Source organism: Eptatretus burgeri, chromosome 17, assembly GCF_056783735.1.
Source record: "Eptatretus burgeri isolate ZD-2024b chromosome 17, Ebu_testis_v1, whole genome shotgun sequence".
Lineage (NCBI taxonomy): Eukaryota > Metazoa > Chordata > Myxini > Myxiniformes > Myxinidae > Eptatretus > Eptatretus burgeri.
Window position 1 is genome coordinate 6,693,034 of NC_140977.1, and position 20,296 is coordinate 6,713,329.

The window sequence follows — 20,296 nt, forward strand, 5'->3', positions numbered from 1 at the left end:
GACCTTCTTCCAGTTTTCAGTTGTCCACTGGCAGTACTTCATTGCCCAGGCAAGCCTCTTTTTCTTATTTTGCCATCTTCGCAATGGCTTTCTTACTGCCACTCGACCTGTCAAACCTGCAGCTCAAAGTCTTCTCTTCACAGTTGAAACTGAGACTTCCTTACTTCGACCAGTGTTAAGCTGTGCTTGAAGCTGCTGTCCTGAGAGCCACCAATCACGCAAGCTGTTGACTCTCAGAAACTTGTCTTCTGATTGTGTTGTGGCTTTGGGTCTGCCAGACCTCTTCCTGTCAGAGTTTCCTCTCGTTTCCAAGTGCCTTTTAATGGTGTAGGAAACTGTACTCAGACACATTGGCTTCTTTGCAATTTCTCAAAAGGAAAGACCTTCACTTTTAAGGGTTATAATGGTCTGTCTGTCTTCCTTTGTTAATTGTGTTTTTCTCGCCATTATGATAGCAATAAACTACTTCCTGCAGTGCAATATTGTCCAAATAATGCTTCAGAGGGTGTAGCAACACAGTCTGTTCCAACACTGCTTTTATACAGACCGAGGGTTTGTAACTAATCAACAAAAGTTGGGACACTTGAAGGAATTGTTTGCATCAACTGTCAAGGCTTAATTTACTTCCATTGCTGCAGAACAGCTGCAGTTGCAAACCCATTACTTGTTCCCTGAAAAGGGCCTTTTTAACAACTCTGAAATTTACATTATTTTTCAGTTTTTGGTAACCTAAACCTTTTTTTTTATTAACCTCTGGCAGTTTAACGCTTAGCTTTGTACCATTTCAGGTTATTCACTGGACTTGAACTGCTTAAATTTCAGTAAAAACTAGAAAAATGGCAGTGTTCTAAAACTTTTGACCTGTAGTGTTTCTGCTGTTTCTGCTGCTACCACCTTTGCAGGTAGATATCATGCACTCACTACTCTATGAATTAAAGACCCTTGCCTTACTACCATTTTAACTCTCCTCTTCTTTACTCTCAGGCGATGGCTCCTGGTCCTCTCACTATCTGCTCTGTAAAAGAACTCTTCTGCACTTAATTTCTCCATATTCTCCCCTTGTCACCGAATGAAAGACTATAGAAGAATGCCAATGAGAGAGTGACGAACAATTAATTACTTTGGTGACTTGACTGGAACAGGTGTGAGGTCAGGCCAGATTAGATCTGTGACTTGCTACAGGTATCATGTAAACATGTACCAACCTGTTCCATGGTCGGGTTGTCGGCGACTAAACCATCTCCCCCACCAGGTTTTTATGGTGAGGAGGGTGTTTGGATATGGACACCAAGCAGGATTAAAAACAAAACCTGTCAAAGAATGGAGAAGCTCCTTGTGAGCCAACGGCCATCCATATCTAGTGCCCAACTGTGTCTGCGGACGTCCTCCTGCAGTTGGGTTACTTCTTACTAGGAGGTTGGTGGCAGAATTTGCACTCCGGCCACCGTAAAACCCTTCATTCCGCAAAACATAAAAACGCAAAGAAATCTGAAAACCCACTCTGTGGGAGTTCCTCCTGTGCAGCTTCCCTTCGCAGGGCAGCTCACCGGATGACGGGATTGGGGCAAAGCCTTCGGGACCCCCAATCTTTGATGACAGGAGGGAAACCACAGGGTAACATTCCCGGATCAGATTGCGGGAGAGTGTGGCGGAGTGGTGCTGAGGTGTCGTCCACCAGACGGCGGTCTCCTTGGGTCAACCTGAGGCGGTCCCTTCGGGTGGGTGCCTGGAATGTCCTATTCCTAAGAGAGGATGATCACCTGTCTTTGTTATCATCTGAGCTCAAGCGTTTGGACATCGGTATTGCAGCACTCTTAGAGGTTCGGAGAGCGGATTGCGGTGAGATCATGGTGGGTGGTTACATGGTGGTCATGGTTACATGGTGGGTGGTCTGGTCGCTCTGATGGTTACCATGCCCAAGGAGTTGCTGTAGCTGTGTCCAATAAGCTGACTCCAATGATAATTGAGGTAACACCGGTCAAGGAGCAGATGAGACGAAGGATTCGTCACTCCTTAGGTGTCATTTCCCTGGTCTCTGTTTATGCTCTGACTGAGGCGAGTGATCTCACTGTGAAGGATGCATTCTACGCCACGCTCGAGTCTGTGGTTGATCAGTGCCCCATACGAGAAACACTTCTAGTCTTGGGGGATTTCAATGCATCGACTGGAACTGATAGGGACGGTTATGAGACGTGTGTTGGTCCCCATGGGTCAGGATCTATGAACCAGAATAGCACTAAGTTCCTTGACTTTGGAAGAAGTCATGGACTTAGGGTGGCCGGTTAATGGTTTCAGCGCCCACAAGCTCATCACTGGACTTGGTATTCCAACGCTGGCGGTGTGGCAAAGGAGATTGACCATGTCTTCGTTGATGGTCGCTGGAGGATGATCCAGAACTGCAGGGTCTTCCGGAGTGCTCAGTTACTCAATACTGACCAACAGCTTGTAGCAACTCTGAAGTTGCACCTTAAATCCAGGAGAATGGTACCATCCCAGCCGAGGCTGGATGTTGGCAAGCTCAAGGATGAGAGGGTAGCTGAGGAGTTTGCGAACAAGCTGAGTGGAGATTTGAGGAGTCTGGGTGCTTTGGGCAGTCCTGAGGAGTTGTGGAGTGCCTTCAAGACCACCATCCTTGATGTTGCCAGGAGCTGTCTTGGAACTCACCATATGGCAAAGAAGAATTTTGTCTCTCAAGGGACACTGGATACGATTGACCAGAGTCGCAGGGCCAGGCTGAATGACAGAGCTGAGCTGTTCAGGGAGCTGAGGCGTAAAACTGTACGTGCGCTTAGGCTGGACAAGGAGGCCTATCTGTGAGGTGGTAGAGCATCACCTGTGGTCAAGAGATTCTCGTCCTGCTTGCAGGGGAATTCGCGCATTGCGTTCATCCAAGCCCATCCATCGGTGTACTGCAGTTAGAGCAGAGGGTGGTAGGCTCTTGACAGAGGAGTCCGAAGTGAAGACCTGCTGGACCGGTTACTTTGAGCGGTTGTACCAGGCTGATCCACCAGCTGTCGAGTTGAACGTCAGGGGTGTTACAATCCCTGTTGCTGACCCTCCAATCAACTGTGGTCTACCTTCGCTTGTGGAAACACAGGCTGCGGTGAACCGGTTGAAATGGGGTAAAGCTCCAGGGATCTGTGGCATCCATGCTGAACTTCTCAAGGCTGGTGGAAATGCTGCAGTCGTGTCGTTGCATGCAGTTTTGTGCTCTGCCTGGAACACAGGCATCATCCCAACTGACTGGAAGAGGGGCCTTGTTATCCCTCTCTGGAAAGGGAAGGGTGATCGCCAAGATTGCAACAACTACCGAGGGGTGACGCTGCTCTCAGTTCCGGGCAAGGTCTTTGCTCGGATAATTCTTGAAAGGGTTCGCCGCCATCTGCATGAGCACCAGCGTCCAGAGCAGTCAGGCTTTACACCAAAGAGGTCAACGATTGACCACATCCTTGCTCTTTGGGTCCTCACCGAATGCAGATGAGAGTTTCGGCAGGGGCTGCTTGCAGCCTATGTTGATCTCAGTGGAGTGCTCGATTTAGTGAATTGGGATGCCCTCTGGAGGATTCTTGGTCTTCGTGGAGTGCCACCAAAAATGATCGATCTGATGTCTGAACTCTACTCTGGTACTGAGAGTGCTGTGAGATGTGGTGGTACGATATATATATATATATATATATATATATATATATATATATATATATATATATATATATATATATATATATATATATATATATATATATATATATATATATACATGTATGTATATATATATATATATATATATATATATATATATATATATACATGTATGTATATATATATATATATACATGTATGTATATATATATATATATATATATATATATATATATATATATATATACATGTATGTATATATATATATACATGTATGTATATATATATATATATATATATATATATATATATATATGTATGTGTGTGTATATATATATATATATATATATATATATATATATATATATATATATATACATGTATGTATATATATATATATATATATATATATACATGTATGTATATATATATATATATATATATATATATATATATATATATATATATATATATATATATATATATATATACATGTATGTATATATATATATATATATATATATATATATATATATATATATATGTATGTGTGTGTATATATATATATATATATATATATATATATATATATATATATATATATATATATATATATATATATAGATGTATATATATGTATATGTATATATATATATATATAGATGTATATATATGTATATGTATATACATGTATATATATATATATATATATATATATATATATATATATATATATATATATATATATATATATATATATATATATATATATATATATATATACATACATGTATATATATATATAAGCCTGGTGTGTTGGCGCAGTGGTTTGGGCAGCGGCTTGGGATCCTGAAGGTCCTGAGTTCAAGCCCCGTTGGGCCACTCAATTAATACACCAGGGGGTTGACTCAGCCTGTCATCCTTCCGAGGTCGGCGAAATGAGTACCAGTGTACTGGGCCGGTGTATACCCCGGTTAAAATAGGTGTACCATATCCCTGTGTCGTAAGAGTCGACCAGGGTTGCGTCAGGAAGGGCATCCGGCGTAAAACATGTGCCAAATCACTATGCGGATCATACGGATGATCCGCTGTGGCGACCCCTAACGGGAGCAGCCGAAAGAAGAAGAAGAAGATATATATATATATATATGTATGTATGTATGTATGTATGTATATATATATATATATATATATATATATATATATATATATATATATATATATATATATATATATATATATATATATATATATATCGTACCACCACATCTCACAGCACTCTCAGTACCAGAGTAGAGTTCAGACATCAGATCGATCATTTTTGGTGGCACTCCACGAAGACCAAGAATCCTCCAGAGGGCATCGCAAGGCACCACTGAGCCAATACCAGGTATATATATATATATATATATATATATATATATATATATATATACACATACATACATACATACATATATATATATATATATATATATATATATATATATATATATATATATATATATATATATATATATATATATATATATATATATATATATATATATATATATATATATATACATATATATATATAGCCTGGTGTTGGCGCAGTGGTTAGGGCAGTGGTTTCGGATCCAAAAGGTCCTGAGTTCAAGCCCCGTTGGGCCACTGAATTAATACACCAGGGGGTTAACTCAGCCTGTCATCCTTCCGAGGTCGGCGAAATGAGTACCAGTGTACTGGGCCGGTGTATACCCCGGTTAAAATAGGTGTACCATATCCCTGTGTTGTAAGAGGCGACCAGGGTTGCGTCAGGAAGGGCATCCGGCATAAAACATGTGCCAAATCACTATGCGGATCATACGGATGATCCGCTGTGGCGACCCCTAACGGGAGCAGCCGAAAGAAGAAGAAGAAGATATATGTATATATATATATATATATATATATATATATATATATATATATATATATATATATTCATATATTGTTGCAGCCACGGGTACCGAGACACCAGCTTGTCACTCAGGGGGATTAATCCCCGGTTGTCCTCGGTAGAGCAGGACCTGGGGCCACTGCTCACAATTATCGTTATGGTACGGTGGGTTGTTTTAAAACCACGAACGCCACCCAGTCAACATGAGTTCCAGTGTCCACCGTCTAATTATTCCGTAACTGGAGGTCACGTGGTTACCTGAGTGGGGAGCGCGCCCTCGGCAACGCACCAATGTTATCTTCATTTAATTTTAATTGGGGCGGCCGAGCGTTTTAACCACTGGTGCGTGCCGACGATTGTTTTGGTCAAATCTGTGGTAATTACCTCCCAGTCTATCTCGGTTCGAACAATGCTAGACCATTAGAAGGAAAAGACAAACACGGACAGGTTGGAAATCGACAAATAATTTATTAATGATAAAATTAATGAATAAAAGGAACTTTTTACTTGCTGAGGTAAATAAAGAATTTCAAAGCAGAATCAATCAAAATGCCAGGAAAGAGACAAAGAGCAGATGCTTATCGGGGGTTGACTTACTTACAGCCAAACGCAGACATGGGTTCCCAACAGATCATTCAGGGGGAGGGTAGGGGGAGAATCGTCTCGCTCACCAGAAAGTCGTCGGTGAAGCGAAAACGTCCTGAAAATGTGTGTGTGTCACGTCCGTCGCCAGCACCCAGCTTTGCCGGGCAGCCTTGAACGCCAGTCGACGTCGGAGCACTGGAAGGGCGAATTGTCTCGTCGGCGCTGGTTAGGCACCCGCTTCTTGGTCGCTTCTCTCGTCCTTTGCTTTTTCCTCTCTGGACTTTTTCTCCTCAGAGAACGTCCCTCTTTCGCTCGTTTTTTATATCTCAGAACGTCTCTCCTCACAGAATGTATCTCTTTCCCTTCAGAAAGTCTCTCTCCACAGAACGTCTCTCCTCACAGAACATCTCTCCTCACAGAACATCTCTCCTCACAGAACGCACCTCGCGCTTTCTCTCGCTCGTTTTTATATTCCCGGCCATCTCCATGGGGTGCCATCCACCCCAACCTCACCCCACCCCACTGGGGGCACGGTTACCATGACGACCCGTGCGCTCTCAAAAAAGGCAGGCGTCGGAGCTTGGGAAAGAATGATGCTGAGGAAAATGAGGGCGAGCTTCAGAGCTCGTGAAAGAATGTTGCTGAGGAAAAATGAGGGCGGGCTTCAGAGCTCGTGAAAGAAATTGTGTGTGAACGTGTCTGTCGTAAAGAAAAAAAAGCTTCTCATAAGGGAGGGGATCTATCCTTTACCCTTCTCATCGCATCACATTTAAGATCCCATTAGACATGGGGATGGGGCTAATCTGAACATGCATTTAAGGAAATAACTGTCTAAGGACTTGGATGTGTGGATGCATTCATCAGACCGGATTCTGAAATCCGTAACAATACATATATATATATATATATATATATATATATATATATATATATATATATATATATATATATATATATATATATATATATATATATGTTGTTCATCTTTCGGCTGCTCCCGTTAGGGGTCGCCACAGCGGATCATCCGTTATGATCCGCATACTGATTTGGCACAGGTTTTACGCCGGATGCCCTTCCTGACGCAACCCTGGTCGCCTCTTCCAACACAGGGATCAGGATTTGGGTTTCACCATGATTCCGGGCTGCTCTACACCCTGCCCAGTGCAGAGCCCCCGTCCTCAAGCGATCCTCCAACCCAAGCCTCCGAGTCGCCGGATTACAGGCGTACGCCACTACGCCCGGTATATATATGTATATGTATATATATATATATATATATATATATATATATGTATATATATATATATATATATATATATATATATGTATATATATATATATATATATATATATATATGTATATATATATATATATATATATATATATATATATATATAATGTTGTGGGCCGGTGGGGTCGGGTGAGAAGACCACTTGGTGGGGGAAAGCTACGTCGATTCCCACCAGACTCCCCGGAATTGTAGGCCATCGCTCACGGATAATTCCGTGACGCGGCGGGTCTCTTAACCGACCGTGGACGCCAATAACTCAACCGCGTGACCTAGGGTCCTCCCGTCTATAGGTCAATCGGGTTACCTAATTAACCACGCGGTTTAACCACCGGGGAACCATGCCCTCGGTACGCCTTGTCCGAACTGGATCACTCTACCGGATCGGATCACCTTTCCGGATCAGGTGCAGCCGAGCGACACTGCCAAGGACGTACCGGCTGGAAGGAACGGATTGTTGGGAATAAAGACCCGGCTTGACTTAGATTCGAACCATACTGGACCAATGAGGGAAAAGACAAAGGCGAGCTGGGAATATTTCTGCAACAATTATTTATTTACAATAAACGAGGAAAACCATGTGGCACAACAAAATGTTTATTGGGGATGTAATGCAGGGAAAGATGAGGTGTGGAGTGCAGCAATTTTACAAGAAACTTACAAAGCAGACACAGTGCAGACTTGACGCGAGATTAATAAAGCACCAATCACAACAATAAAATATGTTATACAGGCTTACTTCATGGACAGGCACCAACACTCTCAGACACACACTCAGACAAAGTAAACCCAATTGTGAAAGGGACTTTTGCAGCCAGGGAGGGAGGGAGTTGAGGTAACAGTTTCTCGGTACCTGAGCGTTTCGGGGGAGGGATGCTCCGTGGTGCAGCACCCAACAATGATTGAGTTGTTCGGCCACAACCGTACGTGTGGAGGTCATGTCTGCAGGAGGGGCTTGAGTGGAGAAGAGCGGAGTCCAAAGGGGGGCGAGAGGTGAGCAGCAGGCAGGACCAGGCAAGAGGCCGTTCGTCGAAAAGCAAGGGGCGGTTTGACGTCGTGTCGGCGGAGACAAGTGGCAGGAACACTCACTCTCAATGACTCCTTCTCTCCTTCAATTCTCCTTGCTCCTTCTTCAATACTCAAAAACCTCTCTCAATTCTCCTTCCAACCAACTTGCAATTCTCTTCCCAACCAACTTGCAATTATCTTCCCAACCACTTGCAATTCTCTTCCCAACCACTTGCAATTATCTTCCCAACCCACCTGCAATTCTCTTCCCAACCCACCAACGACATGGAGGTCCGCGCTCTTTTGAACCTGGAGGTCGGGGAGGAGCCTTGCCGAAACCTGACGTCATTGTCCGAGCCGAGCATGCCGATTGGACCGGCCCTTCACATGGTCCGCCTTTCTGGGCGGGGATTCAGCCAGAGGCCAGCCTGGCCCGTCCACATCTGGCCTTGGGAATATGGTTGGCGGGAAAGCTTATCACGTGTGTCCAGCTGAATGTCGGGATTTTGCCTCTGAAAACGAGTCGCTAGGTAGACGGTGGTACACTGTGGCCAGCGAAACGAGGGTAGCAAGCGAGATGAAGGCACCGTGGATCGTCACGTTGTGGTAAGCGAGACGAGGGTAGGAAGCGAGGAAAATTTACCTCAGCAGTGAAAAGAGGAAGAGTGGGAAGTGGAATGGAGGGGAAAAATAATTTGATAACCTAACTAATAGCCCATCGCAACACACTCCCTCGTCTTCCCACCAGACAAAAGGTAGGGACCTAACTACACGTATATTAATGGAATAACTGACTCAGGACAACTATCTGTTGTATGCATATGGTTCCGAGAACCGTAACAATATATATATATATATATATAATGGAAAAATCAGAACCAAAGTCTCTCCGGAAATAGGAAATCAATGGGCAAATCTCAGCTTAGGAATGCCATTTATAAAATCAGGAAAAGAAAACTTGGATTCTCCGTTCAGACTGCAGGGCAGGTGAAACTAAAATAAAACAAACACACACACCATTGTGCAATTTCCACCTACGTTTCCACCTACTTATTACAAGATTAGTTGTAAGATTAGTGAATTTAAAGAAAGCAAACAAATGAAGAACGAGAAGAGCACTCGGTTGAGCACATACCTCCACCACGCAATGCCTGATCCACGGGAACATATTGGGCCCAATACATTTTTGAAACATAGTGCGATATAGGATCAAAAAGTTGTGGGCGGATTCGGAGGGAACTTGGTGGACATGTTGGGTGTGTGACAAGGAAGAATTGATTCAATTTTGGTGAAGATCCGAATCTGAAATTTTTTAAGTGATTCTTCACCATTGAGAGATGGGGCCACAAACGAAACAGCACTGTATAGCATGATATTTCAAACATGTAATGGGCCCGATATGTTCTCGAGGATCAGGTATTGCATGGTCGAGGTATGCGCTCTACCGAGTGCCCTTCTAGTACTAATCATGTGACGATGAATAATTCACATGAACGTCATCAGGATGACATCACTTTTCTCCAGATTGCCTCTCGTGCAGTGGGATGTAGTGCAGCCCACCATTGGAATTGGTGTCAAAATTGTCAAGGTACGGCAGTGCCAGGTCTTCCTCAGAAAACGTATCCTTCATGTAGATGTAGCATTTATCCAGGTGGTGTGTGCCTTGGTGCGTCGCTTCAACCAGCACAGGGCCATCATCCATCTGCAAAACAAATGCAAGGCTGCTAGTCACCATCTATAATAATAAATGACTGTGTGTGTGTGTGTCCTCCCTAACTCCAAAACCATGAAACCTCGCAGCCTGAAACTTTGCATGCATACTAAGGGACCTCCAAGGAAGTGCATGAGTGAAAATTGGGCGTTTGGGTGAATTAAAACACCCCTTTTGAAGATAATTAATGGGATAATTTAATTAAAACCAAAAACAGGCTTATCATTGGTCAACCGGCGTTCACCTCACAGCGGTGTCAATCCACCATTTTGTTTCGGCCTAATCAAAAATGCCTTGCTTTCGAACCATGATGGACTCTCACGGGTTAATTAAAGAATATGTTTCATCAAAACCTGCGTTTGGATTTGAGGATCGGAACTCGTAGACTAAATAAGAGTCAAAATCTGTAAATTAAATTTAATTAGCGATTATTATAAAGTGTAAGAAAGTGTAAGCAAGGCTGTGACTCCTCCATATTTACACAAGAAAATATTAAACTGCCAAATCATTAAACTTTTTCTCCTGTTCAGCTCTACCTCTACCACCTAACAGCAGTTTTGAAGGAGCAGGAGTTAGGGACATTGAAGGAAGGGTAAATGACATTGTATCGGGTCATGGCAGGAAGAAGTTGGTTGTGGTACACCAAGGTGTGAATGGTGTAGGGAAAGTTTACTCAGAGGTTTTGAAAAATAGATCCAGGATATTGGGTAAGCGGCTGAAAGCAAAGGGTTGTGAGGTCATGTTTTCTGGGAATCTCCCAAGATTCGGAAACAATATAGAAAGTATGAGCAGAGCAATAGACGTCAGCCAATGGCTGGAAGAATGATGTAGGGAGGAAGGTTTTACATTTAAGAAGCAGTAGGAATCATTTAGGGGACAAAGGGAGTGTTTCCAGAATGATGACCGAATGTTAAATAGAAAGGGGGCAGCAAGGTTTGCAGTGGGAATTGAGGAAGGAATTCAGGCTTTTTTTTTTCGGTCAGTGGAAGGTGAAGAAGGTATTAAGGAAGAAACGGATGAAGTAATTGTGATGAGAAAGGCCAGGCAGGAAAATAGGATTTCAGGAAGGGAAAAGTTAAATATATTCTATACCAATGACAGAAGTTTAAATAATAAGATGAAAGAGTTTGAAGCCAAAGTGAATAACGAGGAGTACGATATAGTTGCAGTGAGTGAGAAATGGTTTAAGGAGGAGAGTAACTGGAGGACAGGATTAGAAGGCTCCAAGGTGTATCGGTGTGATTGGAAGGAGAGAATAGGAGGAGGAGTAGAAATCTGGGTAAAGGACAGCATTGCATCAAGAGAGAGGGGTGACATTAAGGAAGGAATAAATGTTGAGGATTCTGTATGGGTAGAGATTAGAGATTGTAAAAACAGTAAGACACTGGTGGGATGCTTTTATAGGGCTCCGGGTATGAAGGAAAAGGAGGGAGGAGGAGTACATGAAGAATTCAAAAGGGCATGTGGTAAGGGAAGAGTATTGATTTGGGGGGATTTTAACTTGCCAGGGATAGATTGGGTCCAGGAACAGGGATGAGGATTTCCGAGTTTTATTCCAAGATTGCTTTTTAACCCAGTTTGCAGATAAGCCCACAAGGGGGAGTGCAGTGTTGGACCTTCTGTCAAGTAACGATCCCAATATGGTGGAGGAGGTGGCGGTCGGAGAGCATTTCGGAGCAAGTGACCATAACATTGTGTGTGCAAAGATTCTGTTAAGGGTTAGAGTTCAGGATAGCAGGGTAAGGCTATTAGATCTCAGGAAGGCAAACTTTGAGGGTATGAGGAGAGAATTTGGTGATGTCGATTGGGAGAAACGAACAACAGGACAATAAGAGAAATGGGAAACCTTTCAGGAGCAAATGTGCAGAGTGCAGAGTAAGTACATTCCAATGAGGTGTAAAACTAGAAACAGAAAAAGACCAGGGTGGTTGAGCAGTGAGATAAGGAATTCCATTAAGGAGAAGCAAAAGGCATTTATTAGATTTAAAATAACAGGACTGGAGTTAGATTTATATCAGTACCGGAGTAAACAGAGGGGCAAGTCAAGAAAATAACTCGTCAAGCCAAAAGAGAGGATGAGAAGGACATGGTTAAAAATATTCAACATAATAACAAGGCTTTCTTTGAGTATATCAGGGGAAAATAACAGGTTAGGACCAGTGTGGGCCCATTGAGGAACAGCACCGGGAGAGTGGTTAGTGAGGAAAGTGAGATGGCAGGCTTATTAAACAGGTATTTTTATTCAACCTTTACACAAGAACAGTCAGGAGAATTGCCAATCGCTGAGAGTATCTATCGAGGAGGTGAGGAAGGGCTTTTACAGAAGATCAAGGTTGGAGTGGAGGAAGTAACGGAACAGCTAGGTAATCTAAGAGTAGATAAGGCTCCGGGGCCAGATAATATATGCCCGAGAGTATTGAGGGAGGTGGCTGAGCAGGTAAGCGTGATGTTAACGGATATTTTCAATAGTTTCCTGGAGTCAGGACAGGTACCGGAGGATTGGAGAGTAGCAAATGTAAAACCATTATTTAAGAAAGGATCCAGAGAAGAATTGGGAAACTATAGACTTGTTAGTTTGACCAGTTGTGGGGAAGGTGTTGGAGACATTAATTAAGGACCAGATGAGGAAACATTTTAACCAATACAAACTAATTAAAGGTCATAAGCATTGGTTTACCAAAGGTAGTTCCTGTTTAACAAATCTTTTAGAGCTCTGTGAAGCAGTTTCTGATTGGGTGGATGAGGGAAAGGCAGTGGACATAGTATATCTAGATTTTAAGAAGGCATTTGATAAGGTACCACATCGGAGGTTGTTAGCCAAGGTGAGGGCTTGTGGAGTGGCGAGTCAGGTAGCCAATTGGATTCCAAACTGGCTTGGTGGTAGGAAGCAAAGAGTGGCTGTGAGTGGGAGGATGTCTTGTTGGGATGATGTAAGTAGCGGGGTACCTCAGGGATCAGTACTCGGACCATTATTATTCATTATTTACATCAATGATTTGGATAATGGGGTAAAGAGTAAGCTTTCCAAATTTGCAGTTGACACAAAGCTTGGAGGTAAGGTGAATAGCAGAGGGGGTCAGGTCAGGTCAGGTATGGGAGCATGCGCCAGAGCAGCGCGTTGCTGCGTCCACTTTCCGCCGATACTCCAGGGGCATCCGTCTGGCCATCCCCCAGGCAGATTCTTGGCCCATCCCCATCTCCTTGAGATGCCGATCAACCTGCTGCAACCACGAGTCATGTGGTTGGCCCATTGGCCTCCTCCACTCACGAGAATTCCTCGCTGAGAGAGTATGGTGAGCAGGATCAGCGTCAGGAAAGCAAGCCACTTGTCCATACAGCCGCAGCTGATGCTCACGGACTATGGAGGTAACAAATCTCATTTGAGTCTCACTCAGCAACCGCTTGTTGGACACAAAGTCAGACCAGCGATAGCCAAGGATTCTCCAAAGAGACCTGGTACCAAAGGAATTAAGTCTCCATCTCAGATCCCTGGTCAGACTTCAAGTCTCACATCTATAGAGCAAGACTGGAAGCACCAAGGACCTGAAGACTCGGACTTTCGTCCTCCCGCAAAGGTAGCGGCAGCGCCACACCCCATGATCCAGTGAATCCATGATCCCCAGGCTCGACCCAGACGTCTATTGACCTCTGACTCACAGCCAGCAGAGACATGAATATCACTGCCAAGGTAAGTGAATCTCTCCATGACCTCAACAGCCTCACCACAAACAGCCACAGACAGGACAGCAACATCCAAGATGTCAATGAAAGCCTGGATCATAGTTTTGACCCAGGAAACCCATAATCCCAGCGGCTCCGACTCCTCATTCAGCACCTCGAGGGCCCCCAAAAGGATTTCTAAGTTCTCCACAAAGATGACTGCATCATCTGCGAAATCAAGGTCAGAGATCTTGACATTTCCAAACGATGCACCGCAGCTTGATCTCTCTGACATCCTCCCCAGAATCCAGTCCAGACAAGTGTTGAAAAGTGTAGAGGCCAGTACACACCCCTGACGAACTCTAGTAACAACTGGAAATAAGTCAAAGATGGCTCCACCACATCTCACAGCACTCAGTACCAGAGTAGAGTTCAGACATCAGATCGATCCATTTTGGTGGCACCCCACGAAGGCCAAGAATCCTCCAGAGGGCATCCCGATTCACTGAATCAAACACTTTACAGAGATCAACATAGGCTGCAAGCAGCCCCTGCCGAAACTCTTGTCTGCGTTCGATGAGGACCCGAAGAGTAAGGATACGGTCAAACGTTGACCTCTTTGGTGTAAAGCCTGACTGCTCTGGACGCTGATGCTCAAGCAGATGGTAGCGAACCTGATCAAGAATTATCCGAGCAAAGACCTTGCCCGGCATTGAGAGCAGCATCACCCCTCGGTAGTTGTTGCAGTCTTGGCAATCACCCTTCCCTTTCCAGAGAGTGACAATAAGGCCCCTCTTCCAGTCAGTTGGGATGATGCCTGTATTCCAGGCAGAGCACAGAACTGCATTCAATGACACGAGTGCAGGATTTCCACCAGCATTGAGAAGTTCTGCATGGATGCCACAGATCCCTGGAGCTTTACCCCATTTCAACCGGTTCACCGCAGCCTGTTTCCAGAAACGAAGGTGGACCACAGTTGATTGGAGGGTCAGCAACAGTGATTGTAATACCCCTGATGTCCAACTCGACAGATGGTGGATCAGCCTGTTACATCCACTCAAAGTAACTGGCCCAGCAGGTAGCTGGCCTTCACTTAAGACTCCTCTGTCAAGAGCCTACCACCCTCTGCTCTAACTGCAGTGCAGCGAGGGATGGGCTTGGATGAATGCAATGTGCAAATTCCCCTGTAAGCAGGACAAGAATCACTTGACCACATGTGATGCTCTACCCCTCATAGATTCCTTGCACATGGGCCTCCTTGTCCACCATTTGTGCACGTACAGTTTTGCGCCTCAGCTCCCTAAACAGCTCAGCTTTGCCATTCAGGCTGGCCCTGCGACTCTGGTCAATGGTGTCCAGTGTCCCTTGAGAGACAAAATTCTTCTTTGCCCAACGGTGAGTTCCAAGAAATCCATCAGCAAAATCAAGGACGGTGGTCTTGAAGGCACTCCACAACTCTTCAGGATCCCCCAAAACACTCAGACACCCCCCAAAATATCCATTCAGCTTGTTCGCAAACTCCTCAGCTGCCCTCTCATCCTTGAGCTTACCAACATCCAGCCAAGGCTGGGATGGTACCATTCTCTTGGATTTAAGGTACAACTTATAAGTTGCTACAACAAGCCTGTGGTCAGTATTGAGGAACTGAGCACTCCGGTAGACCCTGCAGTTCTGCATCATCCTCCAGCGACCATCAACGAGGAGATGGTCTTTTTTTTTTTTTGTATACCTTGGTCGAGGCTCGTATGAGAGCTAACACACAACTCACAGCAAGGAGGCATGAGACAAGAGGGGCGGGAGTGGAAGGGACAAAACAGTGGGGAACAGACACATTAGGTGAACTGTGGAAGGGAGAGGGATGGGGATGGGACGGGGAACATGGCGAAGAGAAGATGGACATTTCAGGGACTTTCAGGAAGGAAAGCAGGAGAAATGAAGGAAGTGGGCTTGGGTGGATTATCGGGGGTAGAAAAGATCGAGGATTTGGATGGGGGAAGATAAGAGGTGGTGGTGAACAGCTGTTTTGAAAGCCTGGAGGGAAGAATGGGAAAGAATAGAGTGAGGAAGTTTATTCCAAAGGCGGGAAAAAAGAGGAATGAAAGAGTGAAGATGAGCAGTGATTCGTGATTTTGGTAGTTTTACCAGAAGGGGGTTGTTGGCGGACCTTGAGCGCCCTGTGGAAATGTGGTGGGGACAAATCGCAGAGAGAGCAGGGGGGCAAGGCTGGAGAGGAGTCGGTAGAAGACAGAAAGACCACCGACCAACCTGCGGTGATTGAGTGAGAGGCCCAAAGACTCAGCTTCATTGCGGGAGATGCCGATGATCTTAAATGCCCTGGTTTCGACAGCGTGAAGCCGAGAAAGGTGGGAGGCAGGAGCACCAGCCCAGAGGGGAGAGCAGTACTCCATCAGGCTACGGACAAAAGCTTTGTAAGTGGTCAGGAGCTCAAGAGGGCCGAGGAAGGACTGAGCACGACGGAGGATTCCCAGTCGGCGACTGGCTTTTGAGGCGAGGTTGGAAATGTGACTTTCCCAGGAAAGGTCATGGCAGATAGTGAGACCTAGAAGCTTGAAAGAAAAGACTTCTTCCAGAGGATTGTTGAGAAAGTGGATGGGGGGTTTTGTAAACGGTCCTTTCGAAGAGACATAGTGAGAGTGTGAGATTTGTCTGGATTGAAAGACATGTTCCACGTGTTGGACCAGTTTGTGATTTTATCCAGATCTGCAGTGAGTGAAGAAGCTGCTGCTTGCCGGTCTGAGGGATGACAGATGGTACGGCAGAGGGTGGAGTCGTCGGCAAAGAGAAATAGAGGATTTTCCAGAGAGTCCGAGAGATCATTGATGAAAACCAGAAAAAGAACAGGGCCCAGAACGCTACCTTGAGGAACTCCAGCCTGCACAGGAAGAGGGGATGAAAGAACTCCATTTAGGGCCACACGTTGACTGCGACAGGAGAGGAAGTCTGCGAGCTATGAGTGGAGATGGCCTTGAATACCATGGGAAGAGAGTTTGGTGAGTAGGGCAGGGTGCCAGACTGTGTCAAAAGCACGTGATATGTCCAGGGATACGGCTCGGATTTCCTGTCTGGCATTGAGGACCTCCATCCATTGATGGGAGAGCAGAAGCAGCGTCAGGTTACGTTGGTTACGTCAGGTTACGTCAGGTCAGGTTCGATCTGTGACCTGCTACAGGTACCATGTAAACCTGTACTAACCTGTTCCATGGTCGGGTTGTCGGCGACTAAACCGTCTCCCCCACCAGGTTTTCTGGTGAGGAGGGTGTTTGGATATGGACACCCAGCAGGATTAAAGACAAAACCTGTCAAAGGGCGGAGGAGCTCCTTGTGAGCCAACGGCCATCCATATCTGGTGCCCAACTGTGTCTGCGGACGTCCTCCTGCAGTTGGGTTACTTCTTATTAGGAGGTTGGTGGCAGGATTTGCACTCCGGCCACCGTAAAACCCTTCATTCCGCAAAACGCAAAAACGCAAAAAAATCTGAAAACCCACTCCGTGGGAGTACCTCCTGTGCAGCTTCCCTTCGCAGGGCAGCTCACCGGATGACGGGATTGGGGCAAAGCCTTCGGGACCCCCAATCTTTGATAGGAAGGAAACCACGGGGTAACATCCCTGGGTCAGATTGCGGGAGAGTGTGTCGGAGTGGTGCTGAGGTGTCGTCCACCAGACGGCGGTCTCCTTGGGTTAACCTGAGGTGGTCCCTTCGGGTGGGTGCCTGGAATGTCCTATCCCTAAGAGAGGATGATCACCTGTCTCTGTTATCATCTGAGCTCAAGCGTTTGGACATCGGGATTGCAGCTCTCTCTGAGGTTCGGAGACCGGATTGCGGCGAGATAATGGTGGGTGGTTACACCTACTATTGGTCTGGTCGCTCTGATGGTTACCATACCCAAGGAGTTGCTGTAGCTGTGTCCAATAAGCTGACCCCAATGATAATTGAGGTAACACCGGTCAACGAGCGTATTATGAGATTAAGGATTCGCCACTCCTTGGGTGTCATTTCCCTGGTCTCTATTTATGCTCCGACTGAGGCGAGTGATCTCACCGTGAAGGATGCATTCTACGCCACACTCGAGTCTGTGGTTGATCAGTGCCCCAGACGAGATACATTTCTAGTCTTGGGGGATTTCAATGCATCGACTGGAACTGATAGGGATGGTTATGAGGTGTGTGTTGGTCCCCATGGGTCAGGAACTATGAACCAGAATAGCACTAAGTTCCTTGACTTTGCAAGAAGTCATGGACTTAGGGAAGCTGGTTCATGGTTTCAGCGCCCGCAAGCTCATCGCTGGACTTGGTATTCCAACGCTGGCGGTGTGGCAAAGGAGATTGACCATGTCCTCATTGACGGTCGTTGGAGGATGATCCAGAACTGCAGGGTCTACCGGAGTGCTCAGTTCCTCAATACTGACCACAGGCTTGTTGTAGCAACTCTAAAGCTGCACCTTAAATCCTGGAGAATGGTACCATCCCAGCCTAGGCTGGATGTTGCCAAGCTCAGGGATGAGAGAGTAGCTGAGGAGTTTGCGAACAGGCTGAGTGGACACTTGGGGGGTCTGGGTGCTTTGGGGGGTCCTGAAGAGTTGTGGAGCACCTTCAAGACCACCGTCCTTGATGTTGCCGGTGGATGCCTTGGAGTTCACCGCAGGGCAAAGAAGAATTTTGTCTCTCAAGGGACACTGGATACCATCGACCAGAGTCGCAGGGCCAGGCTGAATGGCAGAGCTGAGCTGTTCAGGGAGCTGAGGCGTAAAACTGTACGTGCACTGAGGGTGGACAAGGAGGCCTATGTGCGAGGAATCTGTGAGGGGGTAGAGCATCACCTGTGGACAGGTGATTCTCGTCCCGCTTACAGGGAATTCGCACATTACGTTCATCCAAGCCCATCCCTCGGAGCACTGCAGTTCGAGCAGAGAGTGGTAGGCTCTTGACAGAGGAGTCTGAAGTGAAGGCCCGCTGGGCCGGTTACTTTGAGCGGTTGTACCAGGCTGATCCCCCAGCTGTCGAGTTGGACGTCAAGGGTGTTACAATCCCTGTTGCTGACCCTCGAATCAACTGTGGTCCACCATCGCTTGTGGAAACACGGGCTGCGGTGAACCAGTTGAAACGGGGCAAAGCTCCAGGGATCTGTGGCATCCATGCTGAACTTCTCAAGGCTGGTGGAAATGCTGCACTCGTGTCGTTGCATGCAGTTTTGTGCTCTGCCTGGAACACAGGCATCATCCCAACTGACTGGAAGAGGGGCCTTGTTGTCCCTCTCTGGAAAGGGAAGGGTGATCGCCAAGACTGCAACAACTACCGAGGGGTGACGCTGCTCTCAGTGCCGGGCAAGGTCTTTGCTCGGATAATTCTAGATAGGGTTCGCCACCATCTGCTTGAGCACCAGCGTCCAGAGCAGTCAGGCTTTACACCAAAGAGGTCAACGATTGACCGTATCCTTGCACTTCGTGTCCTCACCGAACGCAGACGAGAGTTTCGGCAGGGGCTGCTTGCAGCCTATGTTGATCTCTGTAAAGCGTTCGATTCAGTGAATCGAGATGTCCTCTGGAGGATTCTTGGTCTTCGTGGGGTGCCACCGAAACTGATCGATCTGATGTCTGAACTCTACTCTGGTACTGAGAGTGCTGTGAAGTGTGGTGGTGCCATCTCTGACTTATTTCCAGTTGTTACTGGAGTTCGTCAGGGATGTGTACTTGCCCCCACACTTTTCAGCACTTGTATGGACTGGATTTTTGGGAGGATGTCGGAGCGATCAAGTTGTGGTGCATCGTTTGGCAATGTCAAGATCTCGGACCTTGACTTTGCAGATGATGCAGTCATCTTTGCGGAGACTTTAGACATCCTCTTGGGGGCCCTCGAGGTGCTGAATGAGGAGTCGGAGCCGTTGGGATTACGGATTTCTTGGGTCAAAACTAAGATCCAAGCTTTCGGTGACATCTTGGATGCTGCTGTCCTGTCTGTGTCTGTTTGTGGTGAGGATGTTGAGGTCGTGGATAGATTCACTTACCTTGGCAGTGATATTCATGTCTCCGCAGGTTGTGAGCCGGAGGTCAATAGACGTCTGGGTCGGGCCTGGGGAGTCATGGATTCACTGGATCATGGGGTGTGGCGCTGCCGGTACCTGTGCGGGAGGACGAAAGTCCGAGTCTTCAGGTCCTTGGTACTTCCAGTCTTGCTCTATGGGTGCGAGACTTGGACTTTGACCAAGGATCTGAGACGGAGACTTAATTCCTTTGGTACCAGGTCTCTTCGGAGAATCCTTGGCTATCGCTGGTCGGATTTTGTGTCCAACGAGCGGTTGCTGAGAGAGACTCGGATGAGATTTGTTACCTGCATAGTCCGTGAGCGTCAGCTGCGGCTGTATGGACATGTGGCTCGTTTTCCTGACGCTGATCCTGCTCACCAGATTCTCTCAGCGAGGGAGTCTCATGAGTGGAGGAGGCCAGTGGGCCGACCACGTGCCTCATG

At 46.1% G+C, this 20,296-nt stretch overlaps 1 protein-coding gene across 7 annotated transcripts in view; it reads right to left on the bottom strand.

Moving 5' to 3' along the window:
- Window positions 1–20,296, bottom strand: part of GGACT (gamma-glutamylamine cyclotransferase) — a 121,299-nt gene that overhangs the window by 10,596 nt on the left and 90,407 nt on the right. For 5 of the 7 annotated variants that reach the window (XM_085863143.1, XM_085863137.1, XM_085863140.1 and 2 more), the window contains one exon: window positions 10,003–10,144. In XM_085863143.1, coding sequence (XP_085719269.1) covers window positions 10,003–10,144 — 142 coding nt within the window. Of the gene's footprint in view, window positions 1–8,015; window positions 10,145–20,296 lie in introns of those variants that run through there. The other 2 variants (XM_085863142.1, XM_085863141.1) reach the window with 2 other exon arrangements.